The following is a 19,609-nucleotide window of genomic DNA, read 5'->3' on the forward strand; positions in this document are numbered from 1 at the left end:
GCTATAGGATCTTTGTTTAGCAGCAGTGAGTGATCTATCTTGCTCCGCTATAGGATCTTTGTTTAGCAGCAGTGAGTGATCTATCTTGCTCCGCTATAGGATCTTTGTTTCGCAGCCGTGAGTGATCTATCTTGCTCCGCTATAGGATCTTTGGTCGGATGACGTGTTTTTTTAGATGACGTGGTTTTGTTCCTCCAGCGCTCTGACCGCGCACCTCCTACTCCGCGACGCGCATGCGCGGATGCACGCCTCCCTGCGTGCTCGACGCGCATGCGCCGATCGGATCTCCGCTCTTCGAGCCCTTCTCGCTCCTCGACGCCTGTGCCCGTCTGGCGGAGGTGACGTAAGACGCTAGCGCGCGGAGGCGGAAATGACGAACGTTGTTTGCGCGGCGGTTGGGGCGAAGATGGAGGAGGATCAAAAGGAGAACTTTCCGCGGGCTCCCGACAGCGGCCCTGGCCCGGGCCCGGCGCAGGTGAGGCGAGGCGTGGCTGGCGGCCTGAATCATCAGGGCCATCGCCGGCACTGCAGGGCATGAAAGGGGAGCCGTGATGGGGGTGAGACGCCACCGTCCACCCACTGCCCGGACAGGCGCTGCTCTCCCGCCAACATCCCGCTTCCCTGCCCCTCACTCCACTGACCCACCGATGTGAAGGGTTTTCAGTTTTGCATTTTTGTTTGTTACTCACTGGTTACCCCCACTCACGCCAGCAAAAATAATTGTATTTGACAGTCTTTGCATCAACTTGAATCTAGATCTTGTATTAGCAACAAGTAAATCTTTTTTTGTATCAGAAGAAATTATAGTTGGAAAAAATAGTAAACTTAACAAAAAATTTTGGAAGGTGACAGACTTAAGCATACTGAAATTATTCCTTCATGTCTGCCACCCTCACATCTTTATCTTTCCGATAAGGAAACGTTTTACTTCGTTCATTTTTACTTATCAATAATTGTTGTGTAAATTATATGGAGAATTTTCATATGACACTATTTGTAGTACAAGTCCAACGTATTGTGTAAATGGAACTGGCCTAATTTGTTATGCAGTCACATAGGATAATTCACTGATTTGTGCTGGTCTCCCCTTGCCTTCAGCCGAAGCAGCGCTGCAGACTTGATGGTCAAGAATATCCAATAAAAGCTACTCCTACAACCTACATAAAAGACTTCAGTGACCCAGTCTATAAAGAAATTGCTGTCACAAATGGTCACATCAACAGAATGACTCGTGATGAGCTCCGCACAAAGCTAGCAGAGCTCCATTTAGAAACCAGGTGAGTAATATGTTGCCATTGATGAATGACAAAAGTACATGCAACTGATCCACTGGGAGAACTTTCCAACTTAGTCCCACTAGAATTGTATTTTTATGAAGTTTAGTTTAGAGATACAGAGCGGAAACAGGCCCATTCGGCCCACCGAGTCAGCACTGACCAGTGATCCCCGCACACTAACACTATCCTACACACACTAGGGACAATTTCACATTTATACCAAACCAATTAACCTACAAACCTGTACGTCTTTGGAGTGTGAAAGAAAACCAAAGATCTCGGAGAAAACCCACAGGGAGAACGTACAAACTCCGTACAGTAGTCGGGATTGAAACCGGGTCTCCAGCACTGCAAACGCTGTAAGGCAGCAACCCTACTGCTGTGCCACAAGTTGTAATTGTTATTAGGAAGTTTTACTATGTTAAACATAAATTGTTATGGTTGCACATTCATTTCGTTAAATGTTACGGGCTGATAACAACGATGCAGGAAGGTCGGAAATGGTGAGGAGCAGATGACATGGAGGCCTGAGATCCAAATTTAGATGTTATTGAAAATGAGCAAGATACCACATATATGCCCTCATTTTATTCTTTCATTAGGAACAATTAATTAACTAGTAATCTGTGGCTAGTATAAAAAATAACGCATCTGCGACTCGCTAAATTTTTTAGCTAACATTATTATTCAAAAATTGAACTTTTTTCAGGTAATGGTATCTCTGGACTTTTGTCATGTTTGTAATGGAAGTTTGTCTGGGAATGTGTAAATTGTTCAATGATTTTATATCCCTTCTATCCAACCACAGGATAACTATGCCATATTGATTTTTGTTGAATTTTTATAGAGCCTAAATTGTAATAACTGCTCTGAATAAATTATACAGGAGGATAAATATTCCACGTATTATCAAAGATCTGAGTGAATGGAAGATGCATTTTCACTTTGTTTTTCTCTAGTTCCTTTTCTTTTTTCCCTTGTCATATTTTCCTGTCACATTTATCCTTTGTGGGCTTCACTACCTCCATTATTTGTATTTGAGTTGCACAAGAGCTGCTTACTCATATGTGTACCATGTCTTGCTATTATTGACTCCGTCTTGTTGTCTTACGACCTTTAGGGGAGTGAAGGATGTGCTGAGAAAACGGTTAAAAAACTTCTACAAGAAGCAGAAACTGACTCAGACTTTGCAAATCAAATCAGAGTGTTCAGATATGTACTACGATTACATCTGCGTTATTGATTTTGAAGCAACTTGTGAAGAGAACAATCCACCAGAATACCTGCATGAAATTATTGAGTTTCCCATTGCTCTCATGAATACTCGCACGCTTGAAATTGTGAGTAATTGTTCAAGTTTATTATGTTACATGTATGGAGAGGTACAAGTACGACAAAAAATGTTGCTTGCAGCAGCATCAAAGGCACATAAGCTCTGATAAATGCATTATGTGTGCACTACTTGGGCACTACACAAAATTCGAAAAGGGGTGGCACAGTGGCGCAGCGGTCGAGCTACTGCCTTACAGCGCCAGAGACCTGGGGGCTAGGCTGGATCCAGATTACGGGTGCTTGTCGGTGCGGAGTTTGTACGTTCTCTCCGTGACCTGCGTGGGTTTTCTCAGAGATCTTCAGTTTCCTCCCACACTCCAAAGACGTCCAGGTGTGTGGGTTAATTGGCTTGGTATTAGTGTAGATTGTGTCTAGTGTGTGTAGGATAGTGTTAATGTGCGGTGATTGCTAGTCAGTGTTGACTCGGTGGGCCGAAGGGCCTGTTTCTGCGCTGTATCTCTAAATTAAACTAAAAAAAACATTATTACAATTATATAATTGGTACAAAAACAAGTCCATAACCATATAACAATTACAGCACGGAAACAGGCCATCTCGGCCCTTCTAGTCCGTGCCGAACACGTATTCTCCCCTAGTCCCATATACCTGCGTGCAGACCATAACCCTCCATTCCTTTCCCGTCCATATAACTATCCAATTTATTTTTAAATGATAAAAACGAACCTGCCTCCACCACCTTCACTGGAAGCTCATTCCACACAGTCACCACTCTCTGAGTAAAGAAGTTCCCCCTCATGTTACCCCTAAACTTCTGTCCCTTAATTCTCAAGTCATGTCCCCTTGTTTGAATCTTCCCTACTCTCAGTGGGAAAAGCTTATCCACGTCAACTCTGTCTATCCCTCTCATCATTTTAAAGACCTCTATCAAGTCCCCCCCCTTAACCTTCTGCGCTCCAAAGAATAAAGCCCTAACTTGTTCAACCTTTCTCTGTAACTTAGTTGCTGAACCCCAGGCAACATTCTAGTAAATCTCCTCTGTACTCGCTCTATTTTGTTGACATCCTTCCTATAATTAGGCAACCAAAATTGTACACCATACTCCAAAATTGGCCTCACTAATGCCTTGTACAATTTTAACATTACATCCCAACTTCTATACTCAATGCTCTGATTTATAAAGGCCAGCACACCAAAAGCTTTCTTTACCACCCTATCTACATGAGATTCCACTTTCAGGGAACTGTGCACAGTTATTCCCAGATTCCTCTGTTCACCTGCATTCTTCAATTCCCTACCATTTACCATGTACGTCCTATTTTGATTTGTCCTGCCAAGATGTAGCACCTCACACTTATCAGCATTAAACTCCATCTGCCATCTTTCAGCCCACTCTTCCAACTGGCATAAATCTCTCTGTAGACTTTGAAAATCTACTTCATTATCCACAACTCCACCTATCTTAGTATCATCTGCAGACTTACTAATCCAATTTACCACACCATCATCCAGATCATTGATGTACATGACAAACAACAGTGGACTCAACACAGATCCCTGTGGCACCCCACTAGTCACTGGCCTCCAACCTGACAAACAGCCATCCACCATTACTCTCTGGCATCTCCCATTCAGCCACTGTTGAATCCATCTTGCTACTCCACCATTAATACCCAACCATTGAACCTTCTTAACCAATAAGAGATGGGCCATAGTCTTCATTGTTGAGATAGAAGTATGATTGTGTTGGTTGGTTCAAGGACCTAACAGTTGTTGGAAAGTAATTCTTCCTGAACCTAGTGGTTTGGACATCAGGCTTCTGTAACTCCTGCTCGATGGTAGCAGAAAGAAGAGAACATGGCCTGGATGGTGCGGATCCTTGACAATAAATGCTACCTTCTTGCGCAGCACCCTGTATAGATGCTTTTGATGGGGGGGGGGGGGGGGGCTTTGCTTGTGATGGACTGTCCTAAGTCCAACTTACTGTGGCCTCTTGTGTTCCTGGTATATTGGATTTGCCATATCAGGCTGTGATGCAATTAGTCAGGATAGTTTCTGCAGTACATCTGTAATAGTTTGGTCCAAGACAGGTCATCAAAGATGGTAAGGCCCAGGAATTTGATACTGCTAACTCTTTTCACTGCTGACTGTATGTTTTATACATCTTGGATGAAATTGAAATTCTTGTGCCTTATCAAGTACCAAAGCTTTCAACTCCACAATTCAGCTTGGCCATATATAATGCATTACAATTGATAATCAGAATCTTTGTCAAATGAGTAGTTTTAATGGTACATTGTAAAGAAGGAAGCAAAATGGGGATAAATTCCAAAGTGTTGTTTGGCAGCCAAAAGCAATCTGGTGAGTGGTGGTGGAGGGAAGCAGATTTGGACCACCTCAGAAACCTGAAGCTTGAAAAGGTAGAATTTAAAGATGGATATAGTCTTAACTGTGGCGACAACAAGCAGAAGTGTGGTGGGTTAAATAGGTCTTCATGGGTATAAACCCCAGAGCAGTTTATTTCTAGATGACGGATTTACAGAGAGCCAATACCTCACCGTACCAAAAACCCTGGTTCATCCCTGACCTCTGGAGTTTGCACATTCTCCATGTGACCGTGCAAATTTCTTCCAGGTGCTCTGGTTTATTCCCACTTCCCTGAAGGTCGATGGGTTAATTAGCCCATTAAATATTTGTGTGTAGGTGAGTGGTAGAATCCAAGAGGAGTTGGTTGACATGGATTGGGCCACAATGGCTAGTTTCTGTGCGATATCTGTGCCTCTGGGGTAAAGTGAGGTGGAGAGAAGGGTAAAGAAAAAAGAGTGGACAAGATAGTGTTGGAATAGTAATCGGAAATCAAGAAACTGCAGAGGTTAGAAATTAAAGTAAAATGCTGGAAACTTTCAGCAGGTTGGACAGCACCTGTGGAGAAAGTGATTTAGATAAGTGACCTTTCATTAGAACTGTTTTGATGAGAGATCACCACTCTGAAACATTAACTATTTTATTAGGTATGTTGCAAAACGTACCTGAAGCGTCGCTGAACATCTGTCCCAGCCAGTGTGCGCGATTTTGGCACCGTTTAGAGGGGGGCGGGTTTAAAACGCGATTTTCCCTAAGCTGTTCAAATCGAGGTTTTTCAGCCTAGTTAATTATTAACGAAAAATCGCCGGAAGATTCCCTCGCTTGAGCTATTATTAGTTTTAAGGGCTTTATTTAATTGTTATAGTAGGATAAAAATTAACCTCTAAACCCCCGACCGCCGACAACGGGCCAAATCTCATACAGGGGAAAACAAGGTAGGCTGTTTATTTTTACGTTAAAAAGGGCTTCTTAAGATCCCTTATACAAAGTTTAATGTTGCGAGTAGCTCATTTTGGGCCCATTATATCCCACAGTATTTTTCTGGGCATTTGAGTGCACAAATCTACCGCAATGTGAACGTTCTAAACCAGCGCGTTCACAGGATCCCACTAGAAAGCTGATTAAAATGGACTTTAATTTACAGCAATTAAACACTAAATTCCTTCCATTTGGCCTATAAATTAATGTAAATGAGATTTAAAAATCATGTTTTATTGTGAATTGTTTGAATATTATTTGGACACTTAGGCTATTTTAAAATGTTAATCATTTATTAAGAAATGGATAGATGTTTAGATCTAGTAATTGAAGTTTGGAATTAGCTACAATTAGGTAACTAACTAATTATATGCTTTAATTTCAGGTCATCCAAGTAAGATTATTTTATATTTGTTTCAGAATGCTTCAATCTATGATAACTGAAAATTTCATTCAGTTCTCTTAATTTTAAAGAAAGTTATGTGCTTTTGACTTTCCGCGATCACAGCTTTTTTGTTATGTCCATAGAAAATCAATAGGGAACAAGATGCTGATTTCCGAGTATGAAAATGGCCATAACTTTTTCAATACTTGAGATATGAAAGTGAATTAGGTGTCATATTAAACTTAGTTTTATGCTTTATCTGATGGGATAAATTGCAGACTTGATTTTTTAAATCTCAAAATTTTGTAACATTGCTAATTTATATGCCATGAGCAGAATATATGCTTGCAATTTTCTATGTTGTCGGGTATATAGATGCCAGTGTAGTAACTATCAGTATAACTTGGCGTGAAGAGTATCGTTCAGGACAATATTTCTTCAATACGGCAGTGGAATGTTCTCTGATCCAATAGACTGCTGTATTCAGTGTTACAAGCTATTTCTTTATCACGAGGAGTGAATTGAATTGACTAGACACTAGCTTCTGTGATAACGAGGAACAGGGTTGCCCTTGCATGGGATTAAATGCAATGTGAACGTTCTAAACCAGCGCGTTCACAGGATCCCACTAGAAAGGTTTACAGACTTCTTAATGCACTCTGCACAATTAATTTTCAAGACACAGTATTGGAGAAAGCTGACTTGATGTTGGGGAATGAAGCTGATCAGTAACAATGGAATCAGTAGGAAAGGATTTTGATGAGTAATTGTTAGATTTAGCATATTTTTGAGAAAAGACAAATATATATTGGGAATAAAAGTTCTCAGTTGGGGAAAGGTAAATTTGACTAAACTGTGAAGTGATCCAACAAAAGTAGATAGAAAATAAATTAATGTCCGCAGCGTAAGGTATTCAAGTGAACATTTGAAAAGTAAAAGGATTGAAGTTCTAGACACAGGATGCATGGCGACACAATACAGAAGATAATCTTATAATAGTTGGTGTGCTCAATGCTTCAGAAAACCTCGAGAATGGAAAGTGTAAGAGTGAAAGGAAGAACATTTTGAAAATAATAGGTTATATTAAAGAAAACCTAGTAAAGTACCTAGTGCATAAGGAGTGAGAGGATAATTAAGAAAAGAATAGGCCATGTTGAGACAAAATCAGTTAAACATTATTTTCTTAATACATGTTTTTAGAAAAGATAGCACACGGCATTGGGGTTCAGTATTGATGTGGATAGAGAACTGGCTGGCAAACAGGAAGCAAAGAGTAGGAGTAAACGGGTCCTTTTCACAATGGCAGGCAGTGACTAGTGGGGTACCGCAAGGCTCAGTGCTGGGACCCCAGCTATTTACAATATATATTAATGATCTGGATGAGGGAATTGAAGGCAATATCTCCAAGTTTGCGGATGACACTAAGCTGGGGGGCAGTGTTAGCTGTGAGGAGGATGCTAGGAGACTGCAAGGTGACTTGGATAGGCTGGGTGAGTGGGCAAATGTTTGGCAGATGCAGTATAATGTGGATAAATGTGAGGTTATCCATTTTGGTGGGAAAAACGGGAAAGCAGACTATTATCTAAATGGTGGCAGATTGGAAAAGGGGGAGATGCAGCGAGACCTGGGTGTCATGGTACACCAGTCATTGTAGGTAGGCATGCAGGTGCAGCAGGCAGTAAAGAAAGCGAATGGTATGTTAGCTTTCATTGCAAAAGGATTTGAGTATAGGAGCAGGGAGGTTCTACTGCAGTTGTACAGGGTCTTGGTGAGACCACACCTGGAGTATTGCGTACAGTTTTGGTCTCCAAATCTGAGGAAGGACATTATTGCCATAGAGGGAGTGCAGAGAAGGTTCACCAGACTGATTCCTGGGATGTCAGGACTGTCTTATGAAGAAAGACTGGATAGACTTTGGTTTATACTCTCTAGAATTTAGGGGATTGAGAGGGGATCTTATAGAAACTTACAAAATTCTTAAGGGGTTGGACAGGCTAGATGCAGGAAGATCGTTCCCGATGTTGAGGAATTCCAGGACAAGGGGTCACAGCTTAAGGATAAGGGGGAAATCCTTTAAAACCGAGATGAGAAGAACTTTTTTCACATGGAGAGTGGTGAATCTCTGGAACTCTCTGCCACAGAGGGTAGTTGAGGCCAGTTCATTGGCTATATTTAAGAGGGAGTTAGATGTGGCCCTTCTGGCTAAGGGGATCAGGGGGTATGTAGAGAAGGCAGGTACAGGATACTGAGTTGGATGATCAGCCATGATCATATTAAATGGCGGTGCAGGCTCGAAGGGCCGAATGGCCTACTCCTGCACCTAATTTCTATGTTTCTATAGCAAGAGCAAGATGTTGAACCAAAAAAAGTGCTTAATTGTTTTGAAGATTGATATGTTTTGGTCTCAGATGAATGAGGTTCCATTGTTTGAAATGGGGAAAAAATGTTAATGTTTGGAAAAAGGTTAAGGATGCTATTAAATGGCATGTATAATTCACAGAATCACATTAGTCATTTGGCTGGCTCTGTGCAAGAGCGATCTAGTTTTAGTCCCATTTCCGTTCTCTCTCATCATAGTCCTCTATACATTTGTTTCCAGGTCATGATTGGAAGTGCCTCCACTATTTTCCCATCCCTGGCAATACATTCCAGATCCTAACAACTCGATCTTTCCTCCTGTAATATTTTTTGGGTTCTTTTACCAGCCCCCTTCCTTCTATGACCTCTGGGTCTTGATTTTGTTGCCAGGGAATAATGTTTCTTTAATTTTTCTATTCTGACACCTCATTTTAAGGAATTATTATATTAGGACTGCATTCACTCCAGGCTCTCTCTTTCCTATTTGAGGATATTGATGGAAAGTTTTTTTTTTTCTTTTTGGCATGGTTTCACTGCAGGCTGGAGTATTTGATGTGGTCCCACATGGCAAACTGTTCAGTAGACTAAAAGCTGACGGATTTCTTTTGAGTGAAAAGTTGTTTCTGAAATTAGATTAGTGACAGGAAGGAAAGTATAATGATCAGGTGTTAATGTAATTAGAAGGCTATTTCCAGTGCTTTTCTTGTGTTTTGTGCATTGGTTCTTGACATCTTGTAGTGCTATGGCGTCTTTGGATCCCAAGAATTTAGCGGATTGGAGGTCAAATTTCTATGGAGTCATTGAAACTAATGGAGGTAAACCTGGATAATTTTAATTTCTACAGACAGAACGTTTGTTCTTTTGAATTGGATTGTAATCAGGCATGGTGATACTTAATCTGTTGAAATCCTTCTATGTTATTTTGCCTGGAGGCTTCTGATGCGAAACATTACTTTTCCATATTCTGTTCCTGTCTAATATCATGTTAACTCAAATGAAAAAGCAGCTTTCCTGTGAAGTCTACTTAATGACATCTTGTTGAAAACAGCTAAATCAGTACAGAATTGACACCACCAATAAAGGTTGCAGCCATAACCTTTTTTGGGTGTGTATTCTTTGAGTTTGCACCACATCTAATTTTAAGATTCTTGCTCATTATCATTCATATCATTGATCTTTTTTGGCATTTAAATTATATGATCCTTTACAATCATATCATTGAAATCTACGGTCCTGAGAAAATACTAACATAAAGTAACTGTTATTTTTAAGGAGGATACATTCCAGGAGTATGTTAAACCAGAACAGAAACCCACCCTTACAGAATTCTGCACCAAACTCACGGGCATCACACAGGTAATTTTATCAAATACATTGTTTCAATTTGCAGTGGTGTTCTTTGAAATGGTAATTTAAAAAAAATCAAAACTTGTGCCTAACTTTTTCTTAAACCTTTTTTTGCTGTTAGAATATTTAACAATATTCTATAAATTGGCTATTTGTGGCATAGTTTGAATAGTCAGGTGAGAGTAGTCAATTGAGGTTGAATATATACAGTTACTAAACAGAGAACCCATCTTTTAAATTATATACTTTTTGCTGTAGTCTAAAACTAATCCTTTTAATTTGGTGCAGCATAGAAAATTAAAACACACATTTGGGGCACATTTTAAGCTACAATTTAAGTCTTAGACTGATGTTGAGCAGTACCTTCATTAAATACTTGCTATATTTTGTAATACTGAACATTTGTGTTGCATGATGAATGATTAGGAAAATAGGGTTCCAAGAACATTTTGCTTCATCTTTGTCTCAAATAGCACCCCATTATTTTTAAACAATTACTCTCTTCCTGATTCTCCTACAGGAGGAAGCATCACATTACTCTGTTTAGGGCAGCACTGTGGTGTAGCTGGTGGAGAAGCTGCCTCACAGCACCAAGCTTTAATTCTAACCTCTGGTTATGTCCGTGTGGAGATGTACGTCCAAACAGCGTATACGTCCTTCCAATATCTTTGTGGGCACCTTTATCAATATAAATACAAACTTTATCCCCATCATATGCTTTCCTGTGGCCACATCTATATACTATTAAAAGTCTTGTCTGTCTGTCGGATCAAAGAACTACGCCAAAACGGAACACAATAGCACAAAATATTTTGCAGAATTGTACTCGGCTTTTCCTGTGGTTGTTCGTATCAAGTTTCTTCACATTTGATGTTATATTCAAGAAATGTTACATTTTTAAACTTAAACTCAAGATTTGGGATTAAAGGGGGGACCTGCGCCAAAACAGTACACGGTAGCGCATAAATGTTTGCAACACTTTACGCACCTTGTCAAGTTTCCTTCAGATTTTATGTTATATTTCACGTTAATATTTAAACGTTTCAAAAAGCCAAATTCTCAAAATAGCTGTTCCTGTGTTACGCGAGGTTTCTGACTGTTGCAGGGACGACGTCACAATGGCATCTCACAGACCAGTGCGTCGGGGGGAGGGGCTTGGCCTAGAGACATAGAAAGAGATACAGAGAGAGAGAATATTGCCTTGGGGAATGGGTTGCATTGGTGGACCAGGCGTCACATTAGAAAAACGGGAGAGTGGTGGAATATTGCCTTGAGGAACAGGTTGCGTTGGGGAACAAGGCCTCCCGTGGGGGCTATGGGTGAGTGGTGCAAAATTGCGTTGGGGGACCAGGCCTTCTGTGTGACAGGGGCCCAACGGGTCGCACTTGGTCTAGTTTATAATAAAAATGGTCTCATCAAGGACATAATTTGGTCATGAGCTTCCCATCTCTCCTTTTTTCAATTGAGGACACCAAGCATTTTATCTATTTTTCAGTATTAACTACATGTATACAAGAAGATCAAACAAATAATTGGAATAGTTAATGCTGAAGTGGCAAGTGTTGTTGGTACAGGTCATCTTTTCAACCATTTTGTGTTTATTCCAGGATATGGTGGACAAGGCAGGGAGTTTCCCAGATGTTCTTCAACGAGTAGTTGATTGGATGAGAGAGAGAGAACTAGGAACCAAGTGCAGATATGCAATATTAACTGATGGGTATGTGATTCTAAAAAATATATAATGCTTAGATTTATCGTGAAAGAAACCAGAATTGATGATGGGTGAATGTAAAATTATTATAACTACCTTATAAATTTTCTGCTTTAACTGCCCGTAACTTAGTCTGTGGACATTGTTCTGAATTCAGTGCGCAAATTTGCCTCCTAACATAACATTAAAAAAACATAAATTTGCATCAGTATTTGAAAAAGGGAAAAGTGAGTTAAAACTAAGTATGGACTCGTCTCCATGCAATCAAAATCCTTCTGCTGGTCTAGCATCCAGACCTATGGATAAACCACTGTGAAAGATTTTTTAAGTTTCTGAAGTTTATAAGCCTCTTGCTCTATATTGCATTAGTGTGTGAAACATTTAACATTGTTCTAAGTTTTGTATCATTGTCTGTTGATTTACTTAAAAAAAAATGTTTTCCCTAATCGCAGGTCCTGGGATATGAGCAAGTTCCTGAATGTTCAGTGCCACCTCAGCAGAATCGAATATCCACGGTTTGCAAAGAAATGGATTAACATCCGAAAAAGTTATGGCAACTTTTACAAGGTTTGTGATGTGTTTTAGCTTGCAAACACGGCTACAGACATTAAGAGTCTAGTTTTCCCTGCTATTATACATTGAACATGTGTAGGATGTAACCAACAGCATGTGTTTCTAGAGACCAAGCAGTTGTCCTCTTTCTGGTTGTATTTTATTGCTGATTTTGCCCATTTAAAAATGTGGAAAGCACTCTTCTAATTGCTTTTGGTGGTAAAAACTTAAAACGGGCATTTAACTATATACGTGCTGTGGTAGTATTACTAACATTAAATGAATTATGTACAGATGCTGAATGTTGCTTAGGTATCCAGAAGTGGATTCTGTATTGTATTGTATTCAAATTTATTGTCATTGTCTCAATTTGAGACAACAAAATGAATTTCCCTTACAGGCAGTATCATAAAAAAATCACAAAGAAATAATAAAAATAAATAATCAATAAATAATAAAACATATTAAAAATAAAATTGAAATTGAATTAAAATTTAAAAAAAAAGCACAAACACAGAAAGTCCAAGACACAACATAACATAAATGGCACCAAGGTGAGGAAGGCACCATAGTCCAGCCAGCCTCCCCTCCGTGTTCATCCGTGGTCGGGGCCTTCCGAGCACCCGCAGTCGCCGCCCCGGGTGGCCCGATGTTCAGGCCCTCACGCCGGGCTGGTGGAACGCCGATGCCGAACCCCGACGGTGAACATCCTCCTCCTCAGCGGCCCGGACCTCCTGATCAGCCGCCTCACGCTGCTGGAGTCCGCAGCTCCTGAGTCCACAGGCCGAGCTGGGCAGAGTCGCAGGATCCCGCGCTGTCCATCAGCGCCGCCCGCGTTGGGAGCTCTGCAAACCGCAGCTCCATGATGTTGGTGCAGCAGGTCCAGCACTCCGGGCTCCAGACGGCGACCCCCGGTAAGGCATCGCCAGCCCCGCGATGTTCCAGCGCTGTCCTGCCGCTACTGGAGCTCCGGTCGATCCCGGCAGGAAAGGCCGCGCCAATCCAGGTAGGTAGGCCGCTGTGGGGGGGGGGGGGGGGGGGGGAGCGAGGACGCGACTCGAATAATAGTCGCGTCCTCACCAGGAAGCGGCTGAAGGACGGTATCTCCCGCACCGTGCCCTCTTCCCCCACATAAAAAACACCAAAAAAACACAAAAAAACACACTTTAACATAACTAAATAACTAAATAAACAAAAAAACAAAAATATACCGGGCTGTAGGTGGAGGCTGCTGGCACCAGCGCCACCGGAAGTACCCAGTTCCTCTTTTTCTGATATTGAAATATAACATTGTCCTTAATTTAAAATGTTGGTAGAACGAGATATTGGATTAATAAGTTTGGTTCAAATGTGATCGAATGCAAGTCAACATGGGTGAGTTCACTGTTATTTGCACTCTGAAGAAGATAGCATTATAATTGAATGATGAGTAGAAGGAACAAATATGGATGTATTGGAAGGGAATTTTCAAGTTAAATTTAGCTCTTAAGACCAAAGGAATCGAGGGATATGGGGGAAAAAGAAGAACTGGGTACTGATTTTAGATGAACAGGCATGATCATATTGAATGGTGGTGCTGGCTCGAAGGGCCGAATGGCTTACTCCTGCATCTATTTTTCTATGTTTCTATCCATTATCTACTTAGTGTGGTTAAATTATGGCGGTTTTGTGCCCAATATTAGAAAAGTGTAGAATATGAGTCTTAATCAATTGTCTGAATCACTGTGCAGTATTACATGGATGAAAATATGATTGTGGGCCTGTATTTATGCTGCGGGTTTTGCAATAGAGTAAGATTCCAAATTCCACAATACTCAATAAATTGTAATGATCCAGTTGAAAGGTAGTACAGGTGCACAACCTTTTATCCGAAGATCCAAATAACGAAAACCTCCGAATAGCGACATTTTTTCAGTCCTTGAATAAAGGTCCTTGAAAACGTTCACCGAGGGCGGCCCGCAGAGGTGACAGCGGAACCTCCAGTCAGTCCTCGAAGAAAGGGGAACTAAATCCCCATTCATAAAAGAGAAGGTGAGGGTATATTGCGCGGGAGGGTTAATAATTGACAATATGCTGCTGCCTGCCCGCTGAGTTATAAAGTTCCCACGGTAGACTCACGATACACAGTGTATCGTGAGTCTTGCGTGCGAACTTTTTAACTCAGCGGGCAGGCAGCAGCAAATTGTCGCTCCCTTCAGTTTCACCCCACCTACACCCCTCTGCTTCCCGGCCATGTCTGTGACCCCTTCCCTCCCCTCTCCAGCTCCCTGCCCATTGCACCGGCGCGGGGGTTTTGCACTGTCTTCACGTCGGAGCCAGTGCCAATCACCGGAGACGTCAGGACCAACGGGACACCGACCCCCAGGCCCACTGCAAGCACGGAGATCCCAGAGACCCACAGCCAGCAGCAGCCCAGCCCCGTTCCAATTCCAGAGGAACACGCTCTCCGCTGTCCCCGTAGGGACAGAAGCTGATGGCTCGGGCTGTGACATCTCCGGTCACCCCACTGTACAGGAGCTGAGACTGGGAACTGTGGGGTTGTTTGCAGTTGCAGAGGGAGGGGGTAAGGGCGGTAAAGTTCCCAGTCTCAGCTCCATTCCAGGGGGGTGACCGGAGACGTCAGGACAAACGGGACACCGACTGCAAGCACGGAGATCCCAGAGACTCACAGCCAGCAGCAACTCTAGCCCAGCCCCGCTCCAACTCCAGAGGAACCCGGGTTGCGGATGAGGGGGCGCAGCTCGGGCTGTGGGCGAACTGCCACTTGTCGCTGTAGCGGCGCATCGGGGAGCGGGTTCCTGTTGGTCCTGACGTCTCCGGCCACCCCCCTCGACAGGAGCTGAGAGACGTCAGGACCACCAGAAGCCGCTCCCCGATGCGCCGCTACAGCGACAAGTGGCAGTTCGCCCACAGCCCGAGCTGCGCCCCCTCATCGGGACACCCACCCCCAGGCCCACTGCAAGCACGGAGATCCCAGAGACTCACAGCCAGCAACAACTCTAGCCCAGCCCCGCTCCAACTCCAGAGGAACCCGGGTTGCGGATGAGGGGGCGCAGCTCGGGCTGTGGGCGAACTGCCACTTGTCGCCGTAGCGGCCCATCGGGGAGCGGATTCCTCTGGAGTTGGAGGGACAGGGAGACACAGCGGCTTTTGAGAATGGTGGGCAATCACTTCCAAAGTTCTGCCCACACAGTCAGTACACCTCTCCTACACTTGTCTCCCGCACTAAGATCATCTCGCAGAGAATGATCCCAGCCTAACCCTCCCTATTCTCTCCTATTCTGCAAGAAAAAACTACATTGAAGACTCAAACTCGCGATCGAGTAACTGCCGGGATCGAGGCGCAAACTCGCGACCTTGCGGATACGAGCCGAGCACTCTACCACTGAGCCAGCCGTTAAAATCTACGCTAAAAATCTTCCATTCCGAAAGCCGAAAAATTCTGAATTACGAAAAGTGTCTGGACCCAAGGCTTTCGGATAAAAGGTTGTGCACCTGTACTGGTAATTTGTATATTTGGGCCTGCCTAGTTTAATTTTGTTTAGCGTTAGTCAAAACATGCCCTTCGGCCCACCGAGTCTGCTCTGACCAGCGATCACTAGTTCACAAACTAGGGACAATTTTCAGAAGCCAATTAACCTAAAAACCTATACGTCTTTGGAATGGGCGAAGAAACCGGAGCACCCAGAGAAAACCCTGCAGTCAGGATCGCACCCTGGTCTCCGGCGCTGTAAGGCAGCAGCCGTGCTGCCCTTAGCCATGTGAAAGCTGCATTTTTAAAAGTAGCATTTTAGTTATGTATATCGTACCTCATGGTCGTGTATTTTTTCTTTACCCATATGATGGTTGATTTCTAGTACCACTGGAAGTTTGGGCTCTTTAGTGCATGAAGAGAACACTTTGGGGACAATACTGACCGATGTGGGGGGAGAAAAGTGGAATGTAGATCTCTAGTTGTGCCTTTCACTTTCTCTTCTACATTAAGTATGTAAATGACTAAATAATACAATCTGAAATCCAAGATCATCTTTAATCAGTATTCAAACTATAGCAGTACAGCAGGTTGTTAGTTGTTAGAACATCGTGACCGCTTCCAAGACTGACCAGTTTGGTATGAATTTTCCAAGATAGTTCACCATACCCAGGAATCGCTGCAGGCCGAGCACATCGGTGGGGGCAGGCATCTCTGAGATGGCGGCAACTTTCTTCGGATCCGCCCTGAGACCGTCGGGAGTGAACACATGATCGACATAGGTGACCTCTGAAATCCTGAACTTACACTTGTTAGGGTTGAATTTCAGGTTGATCTGACGTGCCCGGTCCATGATAACCTTTAGGTTGTAGTCGTGCTCCGGTGTGTCTTTGCCATAAACCAAGATATCGTCGACTATGATGGCACATGGGAGGCCCTGGAACAGCAGTTCCATGTTCCACTGAAAGACCTCGCTGGCCGAGTTAATGCTGAATGGCATTCTTAGAAACTTGAATCTGCCAAATGGAGTGGCAAATGTGGTACGGTTTGATGACTCGTCGTCCAGCGGTACCTACCAGAAAGAGCTCTTTGCATCGAGGACAGAAAATACGGTAGCTCGGCCGATCTGTGCCGCAACGTCCTCAACAGTCCTAGTAGGATAATGTGGGCGCCTGATGGCAGAGTTCAAATCTTTCGGATTGATGCACACACAGAGCTCGTCTTTATCCTTCTAGAAAGTAGCAACCATGGTGGAGACCCATTCAGTGGGCTCACTGATCTCCTCTAGCATGTCTAAGGAGACCATGTTCTTTAGTTCAGATTCAATCCTGTCTCTCATGGCATGTGGTGCGCGGACGACAGGGTCAACATTGGGGTCAATGGATATCTTCTAGGTCACAGGCAGCTTGCCTAGTTTGTCATCGAACAGATCAGGGTATTCTTTCATCGGGTCCACCGATATCAGTAGCTTGTGGACCGACTGGTCAAAGAAAATCAGTCCCAAGTCCTGGCATGCTTGGATGCCCAACAGAGTCACAGTCAGAATTCAAAACATAGAAGGTCAGATTCCTTGTAGTCTTTTGTAGAGGATGACCTGGAGCGGGGCCTTACATCGTCGCCCGGCGTGGCTTCAACGGCTGCGGGACTTTGCCAGCGCCCGCCCGGGGCTCCACCAACAAGACCCGGAGCGCGGCCTTGCATCACCCGGCGCGGCGTTAATGGCCGCGGGACAATTGTTATCGCCCGCCGGGGGCTCTGACTTTGACTCTGACATCGGGGGGAGAGGGAAGTGCAGGGGAGAGATACGTTTTTTTTGCCTTCCATCACAGCGAGGTGGAGATGCGCTGTGATGGATGTCTGTGTAAATTGTGTTGTGTCTTGGGTCTTTTTTTTCTTGTATGTATGACTGCAGAAACAACATTTCACTTGAGCCTCTATGAGGTTCAAGTGACAAATAAATTGTATTGTATTGTATTGTCCTAGGAGGCTCATTGACAAATCCCCGATTAGCCGGTCGAGGGGCCTCAGTCATACATCTTCTGTTGTCTGTCGGTGCTCGCGTCTATTTCCTTCCATGGATGCTCCTCGGCCCATTGAGTTCCTCCAGCAGATGGTTTAAGTATAGAAATTCAACTGCAATAGTGTTAGCTATGTATGGCAAGTATTGATTGTTGAGAATGTTTGAGAACCTTCATTGAAACCTAACACTAAACACCATGGTGGTTAGCAGGAGAACAGTATTGTAGATAGAATTGTAGGTAATGCTTCTATCTATGGAGGGAAATGAACACTCAACAAGTAGTGTTTGTGAAGCTGGAAGACTTCTGGAATGTGCGGGGATGGGAGTAGGCCATTCAAGGGCCTGTCCCACTGTCACGACCTCTGCCGAGTTTGACATTGACTCGTACTCGCAGCATGGTTGTCACGAGGTAGTAGGAGGTCTTAGGTCATAGCAGGTCGTGATGCTAGTCGTAGGTACTCGTGGCATCAAGTAGGTTGCAGCGTTTTTTTTCTAGCCTGATGAAAAATGCCCCTGAGTAAAAAAGGTTGTGAATTCGGTCGTGAAAGTGGGACAGGCCCTTCAGTCTGTTAAGCTTGTTCCACATATTTCCCCACAACTGACACTTGGGAAATTTTGAGTGATATTGGTCGAGGACTTTCTTGTACATTTCATTTAATTTTGCTGTTTAACTTGAACTGATTTTGATGCGTGCTATCACCATCAGGTTCCTCGGACTCGGACCAAACTTGCCTCCATGCTGGAAAATCTCGGAATGGTGTATGAAGGTCGGCCTCACTGTGGATTGGACGATTCTCGAAATATTGCTCGGATTGCTATCCGAATGCTCCAGGATGGTTGTGAACTACGTGTCAATGAGTGCCTGCATGCAGGGCAACTGGTAAATGTCCCCAATACCTCCCCATTGGAGAGTGCTCCTCCTCCTTACTCCCCGTGGCAGAAAGTTTAGGTACCGGAATACTGGAATGGAGAATCCAGTGTGCCCAAGTAGGTTTGAAGGAGGAGTGAAGGAGCACAACATTCAGACTATTTGTTGGCAGTTGTAATGGACTATTTTTTGTAAATTGCCTTGTTCAGAAGCACCACCTGGATTTTGTGCTTTATTTTTTAAATTCTATGTCACAGGGTTGTCTATTACCTTTCTGCGCGTGCTGTAATGCTTATGATATAGTGTGAAATGCTGCAAGTCGGGAAAATGGGAATTGACCAAATTTCACTTAATTGGGTTGAACTATACATCCGAAGTCCGTCAATAAAGCATTGTTTTGTATTACTTCAGCTTTGCCTTTTCATATATTAGAATTGTGAAACTGGCATGTAATCAAATATTTACACAATCTCTTACGCAATATATTATATTCCTTAGTGGTCAGTTTGCCTTGAATATCCATGTGCCCCACACATTCTCCATTAGCTAAAGGAAGTCAAGTAACAGCAATGTGCAATTTTTTGTTTTATTATGAACCACAGTATTATTCATTTTACTTTGGACTGTTGCACCCAGTGTTGTCCAAGTCTTATTTTCTCTGCTGTACCAATGTAGCAAAATAGTATATTCAAGTCGAACAAACCAATGTGACAGAATCCTGCCTATTGTGTTTAAAAAAGAGCTGCAAATGCTGGAAAAATTGAAGGTAGACAAAAATGCTGCAGAAACTCAGCGGGTGAGGCAGCATTTATGGAGCGAAGGAATAGGTGGTGTTTCAGAAGGGTCATGACCCGAAACGTTGCCTCTTCCTGCGCTCCATAGATGCTCATTTTGCTTACTGCTCACCATAAAGAAACTTTGCTTATTTCCCTCCCTCACCTGTAATGCTGTTTTTTTGTTTTTGTTTGTTTTTTTTTGCTACAGAAG

The 19,609-nt window shown here is 43.1% G+C and overlaps 1 protein-coding gene across 3 annotated transcripts; it reads left to right on the plus strand.

Annotated features, from left to right (window-relative positions):
• The first annotated feature begins 324 nt into the window (after positions 1 to 324).
• Positions 325 to 19,027, plus strand: eri1 (exoribonuclease 1). Of its 3 annotated transcripts, none has more exons than XM_055632685.1 (7): positions 325 to 475; positions 1,099 to 1,277; positions 2,398 to 2,617; positions 9,925 to 10,008; positions 11,607 to 11,716; positions 12,163 to 12,277; positions 18,461 to 19,027. In XM_055632685.1, the coding sequence occupies exons 1-7, from the start codon at positions 371 to 373 to the stop codon at positions 18,701 to 18,703; spliced, it is 1,056 nt and encodes a 351-aa protein (XP_055488660.1). In that variant the 5' UTR covers positions 325 to 370; the 3' UTR covers positions 18,704 to 19,027. The 3 variants fall into 3 exon arrangements, with proteins under 3 accessions (XP_055488660.1, XP_055488661.1, XP_055488662.1); XM_055632687.1 differs by having other exon boundaries at positions 458 to 480; XM_055632686.1 differs by lacking the exon at positions 9,925 to 10,008.
• Positions 19,028 to 19,609: the final 582 nt, after the last annotated feature.

Source organism: Leucoraja erinacea, chromosome 3, assembly GCF_028641065.1.
Source record: "Leucoraja erinacea ecotype New England chromosome 3, Leri_hhj_1, whole genome shotgun sequence".
In the NCBI taxonomy this organism is placed as follows: Eukaryota; Metazoa; Chordata; class Chondrichthyes; order Rajiformes; family Rajidae; genus Leucoraja; species Leucoraja erinaceus.

What these genes read in the sequence shown, in the direction of transcription:
- eri1 (XM_055632685.1), top strand. Translation starts at nt 371, where the DNA reads ATGACGAACGTTGTTTGCGCGGCGGTTGGGGCGAAGATGGAGGAGGAT. An exon ending in AACTCACGGGCATCACACAG is followed by an intron (nt 10,009 to 11,606) that starts GTAATTTTATCA and finishes TGTTTATTCCAG; the next exon opens with GATATGGTGGACAAGGCAGG. An exon ending in TATGCAATATTAACTGATGG is followed by an intron (nt 11,717 to 12,162) that starts GTATGTGATTCT and finishes CCCTAATCGCAG; the next exon opens with GTCCTGGGATATGAGCAAGT.